The 10894-nt window shown below is 50.2% G+C and overlaps 1 protein-coding gene across 1 annotated transcript in view; it reads left to right on the top strand.

Moving 5' to 3' along the window:
- The first annotated feature begins 639 nt into the window (after positions 1 to 639).
- Positions 640 to 10894, top strand: part of LOC104679143 (microtubule-actin cross-linking factor 1, isoforms 1/2/3/5-like) — a 43575-nt gene continuing 33320 nt past the window's right edge. The window contains exons 1-2 of the mRNA XM_030942316.1: positions 640 to 725; positions 3264 to 3513. Of these exons, the coding sequence (XP_030798176.1) occupies positions 640 to 725; positions 3264 to 3513 (336 nt within the window). The remainder of the gene's footprint in view (positions 726 to 3263; positions 3514 to 10894) is intronic.

The raw sequence follows: 10894 nt of genomic DNA on the forward strand, positions 1-10894 counted from the left end.
TGGGCTCTGCTCGGTGCCTGTCTGGTGGCTGCTGTCAGCGGCATGCAGGGCTGTTTGCTTCCAGAAATCATGCAACAGACAAAGCTGGAGGTCCTGGCACTTGGTGCGATGTTGGCTCCCCGGGAGCACGCGCTCAGAAAGCCCCAGCACTGACGTCATTGATTGAGACCAGGGCTCAGGGTCTAGGGTCCAGGTGCTGCCATCAGTGGCTCAGGGGCTATGGATGGGATGGCAGAAGCCCTTCCAAGTCTAGGGCCCAGCCAGGGACCCAGGGCCAGCTCAGCATCCCTTGTCTGCAGTGCCGATTGGCTGGGCTCTGGGCAGGACAGGCCTCAGCCACTTGCTTGTGGATGGTGGCAGGACTGTCGTGGCCAGAGGATCCCTGGTGCTAACTGGCCTCCCCTGTCAGCTGCTCCCTCAGCAGAAAAGGGAGAGCAAACTACAGGGCCAGCCTTTCTTGGAGCCCGGCTCTTCCCTTCTGAATGCCTGCAAAAGGTGTTGGGTGCTGGCCACGCTGCCCTGCCCACCTGGCTCTGGCATCCTCAGAATCCTTTGCAGGGGCTCTCCCAAGCATGGGGAGCTCCTGGACCAGCACTTCTCCTCCTTAAGGTCTGGGAGTTAAGTCCATGCCTTGGTGCCATGACCCATGACTGCCACCAGGGTCAGCAGGCCCACGGCGGGCTGCAGGGTGGACGCTGTGGCCAGAGCAGCAGCAGGGACAGGAGGTCTGAGGGGTGAAGCCGGCAGCAACCTGGACACAGGTGTTGGCTGGTGTCTTGGAGGTCAACTCTGGCCAGGCCCTCTGGCTGGCTGAGCTGTGGTCTTTAGCCACTGGGGGCATAGAGGGTGTCAGCTGCTTTGGAAAAGCTACAGGGGTCCCGGGATCTGATTCTGGTGCCTCCTTGGGGACCCCAGGCAAAGCACAGTGCTCATGACCATCATGACCAGGGTGGCGTTTGGAGTCATTCCAAGCAGTCTTTAAATCCTGTGTGGCCTTGGGGCACTTCCTTTACCTCTCTGAGCCTCAGGTAACTTTCCATCTGTAAAATGGGAGAGATCATCAAAGGGCTGTTGGAAGGATCCAACAAAATAACGCACGCAAAGAACTTAGCACAGGCTGGCGTGATGCAGTCATGCAATAAACCACGACTGTCATTCCTGTCACCAATAGAGTTTTCAGGGGGATCGTCCTTTCTGTCATCGTCTTCTCCAGGATGCTCCTGCTGGTTTTTAATGTTTCTAATCTCCTGTTGATTATTCCTGGGGTTTCAGCCAAATAAGCACTGCCAATTAAAGCTCCTGCTGTAGCTCCGAGTGGGGTTGCCATGGCAATGGGAGCAGGGATTTCACTTCTTCCTTGGAATACACACACACGTGTGTGAGTCTTTTTGTGGGTTTCTGCCCGTGTGTCTAGCTGTTACCAGAACTCCCTGCCGTGGAGCCGGAGGTGGCAGGTGGGAAGAGAGAGGGAGGAAAGTGGGACGTGGGGTGCGGTGTGGGGGCCCCTCCTCCTGCATGGAGCCCCCTTCAGCCTGGGAAGGCTTTGCCTGGGATGCTACAGCCAGTGTTGCGAGGGAACGAATGTGGGTTTCCCCATGCAAACTTGCTCTGCCCTTGCAATGGCCTCAGGGGCCCTGTCCAGCCTGGTTGGCAGGATGAGGCTGTGCTGGGTGACAGACGGCCCTGCCTGAGTCTTCAGAGCGTTACAGATGTGTGTGTGTCTGTGTGTATTTCTGTGTCTCTGTGTGTGTGTGTGTGTATCTGTGTCTCTTTCTCAGTTTGTGTGTCTGTTCCTGTATGTGTCTCTGTCTATGTCTCTTTGTGTGTACATGTGTGTGTCTCTGTACCTGCGACTCTGCGTGTGTGAGTGTGCGTGTGTGTTGGGGGGCTTGAGTTGGTCATTGAAGCTGAATCTCAGACAGGCTACAGGATTTTAAACTCAACTCAGGCCTGGGGTTAACTGAGGTCCAGGGAGGGGCTGAGCTGGAACCAGAGCAGGGGCTCACTCTGACCTCTGGCTTCTCTGAATTCCAGATGCAGTCAGCATCAGGCCTACCCTGTGTCAGCACTGGGAGCTCCTGGAAGGAGGGCTGGCTCTTGCATGTGGGGATTGGCTGGAACTTTTTTCAGTTTAAAAGGGTCAAAGTAGCTTGAGTAAAATTAAATAAGTACATGGAAGAAAGAAAGAGAGAAAGGAAGGAAGGGAGGGAGGAGGAAAAAAGGAAGGAGGGAGGAAAAGAAAGAAAAAGAAAGAAAAAAAGAACACAGCCCCAGGCGCACATAGAGATGCTGAGCTGGGGCCCAGTTACCCAGGGTCGAGGCCCAGCCAGCTTCACGCAGAGCTGGATCTGGCTCTGTGAGCGTGGCAGGCTGGACTTTCTCCAGAAAGTGTTTGGAGCCCTGTTGCTGGGATGGAGCCGGATGTCTCGTGTGAAGGGCAGAGCTTCTTGCTGGTAGTGTGGACACAGCAGATCTCATGGAAGGGTAGGACCAGCCTTGCTGGAGTCCAGCACCCAGGCCTGGGCCACCCCGGGCCTGGGGACGGTGGTCTTTGGCTGGGTCCAGGTCTCCTTTCCCCAGGGCTAGGGTGGGTAGTGAAAATGGATACACAGTGCCCAGGACCACATGGGCAGGGAGGGGGGAGGCTGCCCCCAGGACCGTGCATCCACACCTGTGGGACGGGCTTGCCTTCGCTGCTAGGTGAGGAATGCCTCACTGAGGACAGAGATTCATGTTCTGCACCCGTGATGTGCTCTGCAGTGTGCAGGGGCTGATGGAGGAGCTGTGGGCTGGGCTCTCTGTGAGCCTGTGATCTCACCACTGCTGCACCTCTGCACTGAGGGGAGGCAGCAAGAGAGGGGAGCTCATCTGGAGGAGTCAGTGCCAGCTTTGAGAAGCCTTAGCCCCTTTTAGACACCTGGAGGCTGGGAAGCCCCAGTCTCCCCCACCCCCCTCCATGGGGATTGGTGTGAGCAGGTCCTGTCCTGCCCAGGAAGCAGCTTCCTTGGATTTGGAAGGCAGGAGCCTTGGAGGGAGGTGCCAGCTTGCCTTGAGTTGGCTGAGGAGGGGGCAGCCCCTCCAGGGGTCATGCGATGGTCTAGGCAGGGCATAACTTCCAACTGCTATTGCTGGACTTGCTTGGAAATGCCCCAGGTGCTGAGGGCTCTGAGGGGCCTCAGGCAGCCCATGTGGCCAGCGGTCCCTCCCTCTCAGTTGAGATTCCACGTTCAGGAACTGTGTCTTCTTCGCTGCTAACATCACAGAGCCAGCCCGGCTGGGTGGTTGGTGAAGGCCAGGAGCCCAGCTGATGGGGTCATGGTGGACATCCTGCTGGGAGTGGCGGTGTCAGGGCTGCAGTCAGGGGTGCTGGGGAAGGGACTCCGACATCTCTCAAGAGGTGAGAGAGGTCCTCAGTGGCTGGTGTTTGTGGACAGTTTACACCTTGCTGAAGATGAGCCACCTAGACGTGACATCTGCGGGACTGAGGTGGTGCTGTGGGGAGAAGGGGACCAGGTCACTGCTCCTGCACTCGGGGAAGTCACAATATCCAGCACACACGCCATTTCCTGAAGACACGTGCCTGTCTTGCCAGGCAAGAGACTATGACTGTAATAATTAAAGAAAGAGGAGAGAAACACGAAGGGTGGCTGTACAGTCAACAGGGACAGGTTTATTTTAAATAAACCTGAGAGGGGCAGCTGGCTGAGTTAGGTCAGAGCCATACTCTTTTATGGACTAAGAGGTTTTAAGGATTTAGGGTGGGAGAGTTTATTAGAAGCTTGGACTGCTTCTGTGTTTTTTTGTTGTGCTTATTTGAGAGGGGAGTTGTGTGTGTGTTTCCATTCTTTAATTCTTACAATGACCTCACCTCTTATGAGGCTCCCCCTGTGCCAGGCAGTACACGGAGCTCCTCACATTATCCTCATGGAGGCCCCGTGGGCAGGTGTGAGGTGCCTGGCAGACAGGTGAGGTGCCAGGCATACATGACTTGTCCAAAGTCCCACATCGCGGGTGGTGGGAGCCATAACCACTGTTTTCAAGGAGCTCCTCCTCCTCCTCAGGGCCCAAACAGCACTGGGCACATCAGGAAGTGGGTGATAGGGTGGGGCGAGGGCCTGGGCTGGCCCCATGGGCTCATCTCTTTTGCCTAGACTAGGCACTGGCAGCAGGGGTGAGGTCTCTTGAGGGACTCCAAAGTCTGAGGTGCAGCCTCCAGCTCAGCTTGTTCCTCTGTCAGGGCCAGGTGGGAAGGTAAGGAGTGGGCTCAGGGCAGACAGGTGTGTGCGTGGGCGTGCTGCCCACTTCATCCAGGAAACCAAAGGGACGGAGACAGGGGTGACTCTTGAGGTTCTCCAAGGTGTCCATGAGTGGGAAGCAGCCCCCTGCCCAGGCAAGAGGTGGGCATATCAGTGGGGCCTGCACTGCTTAGACGGAGCCAGAGATATTCTGAGGGGCATTGACCCCACTGCCCCTGCTGCCCACTTCCCCTGGTCCCCAGTCTATCCTCCCGTCACCTCATCAGGCCTTGCACAGCTCAGAGCAGCAGTTGAAGTTCATCCTGGGCACGTGTGGGAGCCCAGGCCTTGTGTGAGGCCTGGGCTCATCTGGGGAAGGGGCTAGTTGCTCATCACCAAAGGAGTGCAGAACCAGAAAGCCCTTCTCCTGGCCTGGCGGCAGGAAGCTGGTGAGGAGGTAGATGATTTTGCCAGAACTTCCCAACTTCCTCCTCACCTCAGGAATGGAGGACTGTGCCTGGGTGTGCATGGTGTGTGCTGGCACGTGTGTGTGTGTGCATTTGCGTGTGTGCATACGTGTGCTGACATGCACATGTGTGCATGGAAGTACATTTGTAGATGCATGTGTGCACACGTGTATACGTATGTGTGTGCGCGCACATGTGTGCATACACATGAATACACATGTATGTATATGTACATTAATGTGTGTGTGCACATGTGTATGTAGTACATTTGTGAGACAAGGGCTGGGCGCTGTGCCTCTGGACCCTCACCTGGCTCCAAGTGGAGCTGGGCAGCGTCCTTGGGAAGAGCTCTCCTTCTGAAGCCCCAGGAAGGGAGTCAGGACTGAATTTGTGCTGGGTGGCAGTGGCGGTTCCCAAATCTGCCTCTTTATAAGGATCAGCTGCGGAACTGGTTACACTTATGCCAACCTTGGCTGCATCTCCGACCTCTCTTCGGTGGGGCTTATGATGCTGTAGTCGACGAGCTTCCCCCAGGCGGTGCTGATGTTGGGTGCTCAGCCCGAGGCACCCACTGCAGAGCCCCCAGGAAGCCAAAGCCCCTGCTTGTTGACCACAGTTGTTTCTCTGCCTTCCTCTGATCTTTGATTTCCTTGATAAACCACGTATTTCTCAAATACCTGATAAGTTTCAAGCTGTTTATTGCATTGTTGTTTAGATAAAACAGGTAGAACATTTTGGGTTTCTTTTATTTGTGGGAGGAGGCCTTGGTTTTTAACCCTCCGTGGTCTGTTTCGAAGACCAGTGCTCTTGGAATATTTTCTTTTACATTTTGGAAATTTACGTTAAGCTTCTTCATGGTGATTCTTTTGAAAGTGATGAGTTTTGTTTTCTGAATGAACCAGGGATTCACCAAATCAAGAGTTTGACAAGCAGGATGAGATGTGGGTCCTGGGAATTCAGCCCAAAGGGCCAACAGCATCTGTTGTTGGGATGAATCAACTTCTCTCCTTTGCATCCAGAATGGTTCTAGCTATTTGGGACAATTGAGAAAATAGTCACTTGCATCATTTTTGTGTCAGTGGTCCAGACGAGGAACCTGGTTGAGAAGCCTGTGGAAATTGTCTTCCAAGATGTTGACCCTGGAAAATTAGGGATTTACCCAAATGTCTGTATCACGGACTTCCCCTCCCCCCATCCAGGAATCTTAGCATCTCTGGAATCTTTTTGGGTTTCCATTGGCATTCCCTTTCCCATGGGTGGAATATCAAATATTCTTTGGGTTGTTTTAAAACCATCTCCTCTGAGCCCCAAGGAAGTCTTGTGGTCACTGGTATGCCTTTGAAGGGTAACTGCTTTCTGTCTAGTTACATTTCCATTCTTTGGCCACATACCTTTTGTCTCCGGACCAAAGGATTTAGGGAGACTTAACTACTTTAGCTTGGCTTCTGTGACAATTTTGGTTTTCTGTCTCAGGTCTTTCCTCACCAGGATACCACACCCAGTCCTATGCTTGGACAAAATTATTCTCTTGCCCTCCTATTTAACTGGTAGGGCAAGAAACGCTAGTCATTCCTCTGTGCGGGACTCATGACACTTCTCCCTCTCCTTCAGAGACACTGGAAGCTCAGCCTCCTGCCCCTCAAAGCTGCTCCTACCTATGGGTCCTCCTAGTCCTCAGGAGGCTCCCGGTCCCAGGCCATCTCTCTCCCTCCTGTCTGTCCTTTTCCCCCTGCTTTGCTGCATGGAGGCCACTCTCAGATCTGGCTTCTGTCTGCCCTGGGGTCTGGCTCAGGCCGTAGGCTCTGGAAGGGAAGCTCTCCCTCTCCCATTAGCTGGCAAATGGTCCTGGCCTTTCCCATCCCAGACCCCATCCCACTCTAGGCAGCAACCTCCCTGGACTCCCCACCCTCATCTCCACTGCTGTTGCCCATCACACTGGGTTTCACTGCCATTTTCCCAACAGGACTGAATCCTCCCATCTTCATGAAACATCCCCAGCTGCTGGCAGAGCCGGGCACAGAGGATGCATATGCTGTCTGCATGTTGAATGGACAAATGGATGAACTTACAGGAAAGCCGAGGACTGAACCTCAGAATGTCTCATCTTTGTGTCTCATTTTCTGTCCCCTCCGCTCTGCCTCAGGTCTTTTACTTCTGTGATGTGGGCTAGTGAGTTGATGTGAAAACACCCAGAATGAAGTCTTCTGAATTGTTCATTTGCATTATTATTGCTGAGAAGCCAGGAGCATGCAGTAAAGTCCTTTCCAGAATCTGCACTTTGGCTCTCAGGAAGGAGCCACAATACCCCTGTGAGGACAGTGCAGTGGACACTGGTGGCTGTGGGTCTGTGTGGATGGCCACGGGAGTTGCCCAGAATGCACAGGTCTGGTTGGGGGTGATGGGGAGGGAGTCAGTATGATTATTTCCAAACTGGATAGACATTTCCTTTATCCTCCTGGTACTCAGCTAGATGACATTTCCTGGACCCCCTTGCAATTAGGGGCAGCCAGGCGACTGCTTTCTGGCCATGGATAGTGGAAGGAACAGGCAAAGTGCACCCCTCCTGGTTCTGGCCCATGAAACCCTCACGGTGTGACTCTGGATGGAGGGAGAGTGACTCCAAGGACCTAGAGGATGGAAGGACTCTGGTCTGCTTGGGAGAGAGCCTGCCAGGAGCACCACCTATCCAGGAACACAAATTTTGGATGGCTGCCTGGTGGTGAGATGTCACTTGGATTTTGTGAAGTCACAAAGGTGTTGGGATTGTTTGTTACGGTGGTTGGTCTGAGCTGACAAATACACTTTCTAAGTCTCTTTTGTGTCTGCGCTGTTCCTGTCCTGTAAGCTGCTGCCCAGCATTGACCTGACCAACTCTTCCTCATTTTTCAGGAAATAGTTCAGGTGCCACTTATTCTGGGTCACTTTCTCTGATCCTTATGGATCATCAGATGTCAGTTATCTTGGTTGCCCATTCCCTGGATTTACCTCTGTCATTGTGCGCTGTCCCCTGTGTCCTGAAGATCTGTTTACTTGTTTCTCTTCCAGCAACCTGTGAGCACTTTGAAGGGTGGGAGGAGTGGAATATGCTGTGACCTTGGTGCCTGGCTTGGGACATGACAGAGGTGGTGTTCAATGTGCTCTTGCAAAGCTGGAGGGGAGGAAGGAAGGCTGTGGAGAAGGGGAGGCAGGGAGGAAGGGAGGGAGAGAGAGATAGAGGAAGAAAGAGATAGAGAGAGAAGAGAGAAAATTCCTCAGAGTCTTGGAGCATTTCTCTGAAATTACAGTAACAAAACAAAGATCGGAACACCCGAAATGCCCCAAATGTATACTTTTGGGACACAACTGAATTTATATTAAAAATAAGACTTCTCTTCCAACACCATCCAGCCACGAAGAGATTAGATCCTTTCCTCATGGGCCATGTAGGTTGAAATTTTCCATTATGGGCTTGCTCTTAGTTCTGCCTTCACTCTTACTCTTGCTAGTGCTCTTTCACTTCTCATCCAAACATCCATCTATACATCCATCCATTATCCATCTGTCTGTCCATCATCCATTTATCATCCATCCACCATCCATCCATCATCCATCTATCAGTCACATCAAGCATCCATCCGTCCATCCATCATCCATCCATCCATCCATCCATCCATCCATCCATCCATCCATCCAGTTAACAAAAAGGTACTAGGTGTGAAGTGCTGTTCAAAACAGATAAAAATCATTGCCATTAAATGCAACAAAAGTCTGCCTTCATGGAGCATATGTTTATTTATCCATTCTTCCCCCCTGACTCTATCTAATTCATTCATCCATCCACCCATCATCTATCCATCATCCATCCATCCAACTATCATCCATTCATCATCCCCATCTCTCCATCCATTCATCATTCATCATCCATTCATCCATTATCCATCCATCACCCATCTAACCATTGTCCATTATCCATCCATCTATCCATCACCCATCCACCATCCATTCATCTATCATCCATCCATCAGCCACCCATCATCCATCCATCCATCCATCCATCCATCATCCATCCAGCTAACAAAAAGGTACTATGTGTGAAGTGCTGTTCAAAACAGATAAAAATCATTGCCATTAAAAACAACAAAAGTCTATCCCTTCCTCCTCCTGGAGCATGCATTTATTTATCCATTCTTTCCCCCAGACTCTATCTATATAATTTTTATCTATCCACCCATCATCCATCCATCATCCATCCATCCAACTATCATCATTCAATGCATCATCAGCATCATCACATCCATTCATCATCCATCATCCATTCATCCATTATCCACCCATCATCCATCCATCATCATCATCCATCCATCCATCCATCCATCCATCATTCATCCATCCATCCATCATTCATTCATCCATCATTCATCCATCATCCATCATTCATCCATCCATCATTCATCCATCATCCATCTGTCAACCATCCATCCATCCATCATCCATTATCCATTCATCATCCATCCACCATTCATCCATCTATCATCCATCCATCCATCATTCATCCCTCATCCATCTATCCATAATCCATCCACCATCCATCCATTATTCATCCATCTATCATCCAGCCATCCATTATCCATCTAACCATCATCCACCCATCATTCCATCCACCATCCATCCGTCTATCATCCATCCATCATCCACCCATCACGCATCCATCCATCCATCCATCTATCCATCATCCATCCAGGTAACCAAAAGGTACTATGTGTGAAGTGCTGTTCAAAACAGATAAAAATCATTGCCATTAAAAACAACAAAAGTTGGCTGAGCGTGGTGTCTCATGCCGGTAATCCCAGCACTTTCAGAGGCCAAGGCGGGAGGATCACAGGGTCAGGAGTTCAAGACCGGTCTGACCAACATAGCAAAACCCTGTCTCTACTAAAAATACAAAGAAGTAGCCATGTGTGGTAGTGTGCGCCTGTAATCCCAGTTGCAGAGGTTGCAATGAGCTGAGATCACGCCATTGCACCTCAGCAGCCCAGCCTGGGCCACAGTGTGAGACTCCATCTCAAAAAAAAAAAAAAAATTCTATGCTCTCATGGAGCATACACTGATTTATCCATTCTTTCCCCCTACTCTATCTAATTCATTCATCCATCCATCCACCTATCCATCCGTTCATCTATCTATTTATCTCTCTATGTATCCGTCTGTCATCTATTATCTGCCTATCCATTCATCCATCCACCTGCCTATCTATTTATGCACCTAGCTATGCCTTTGTCTATCTATCCATTCATCTACCCACCTATTCAACTATCTGACTATCTATCTATCTATCTATCTATCTATCTATCTATCTATCTATCTATATATATATCATCCATCATCATCCATCCATCTCATCCATCCACCCATCTCTTTTTTTTCTTTCTCTTTCTTTTTTTTTATTTTCCTTCTTTTCTTTCTCTTCTTTCTCTCTTTTTTTTCTTTTTTCTTTTCTTCCTTCCCTTCCCTCTTTTCTTTTCTTTTCTTCTTCTTTTCTTTTTCTTTTCTTTCTTTTCTTTCTTCTCTCTCTCTCTTCTCTTCTCTCTCTCTCTCTCTCTCCTTCTTTCTTTCTTTTCTTTATCACATAGCTGTGCTTGAAATCAAAGCACATGACCATGTGACTGTCTTAGCCAAAGAAATATGAGCAGAAGTGATGTGTGCCGTCACTGGGCAAAAGTTTAAGAGCCACTTCTTGTTATGCCACATTTCTTTTCCTCCTCCATATTCTGCAGCAATATTCTAGATATTTCCTGCTTCATCAGCTTGGGTCCAAGAGTGAGGAACACCATGATGCCCAGAGCACTCCCCGCAGCCTAACACCCACTGCTCCTGACATGTGGTATGAGGAAGAGTCAGAGCTTTGCTGTACCCTGGTAGATTTTCCGTTGTTGTTTCTATAGCATAACTTGGCTTAAGCTAGCTGATAGACACAAAGTGACAGGTTGTTTTCCAGATGGCTACCCCCATTTACATCCCCTGTCCTCAGCATTTGGGATTGTCTGTCTTCCTTTAACCTTACCTGCCTGGAATTGTATCTTTTAATTTATGAATTAAGAAAAAATCAGTTTGAAGGTGAAAGGGAATCTCATTTTAATTTTAATTTCCATTTCTTTGATTATATTCAACCTTCTTACTGAAGGTTGAATATATGTGTAATGGACATTTGCTCTT

This window comes from Rhinopithecus roxellana, chromosome 12 (assembly GCF_007565055.1).
Source record: "Rhinopithecus roxellana isolate Shanxi Qingling chromosome 12, ASM756505v1, whole genome shotgun sequence".
NCBI classification, from domain to species: Eukaryota; Metazoa; Chordata; class Mammalia; order Primates; family Cercopithecidae; genus Rhinopithecus; species Rhinopithecus roxellana.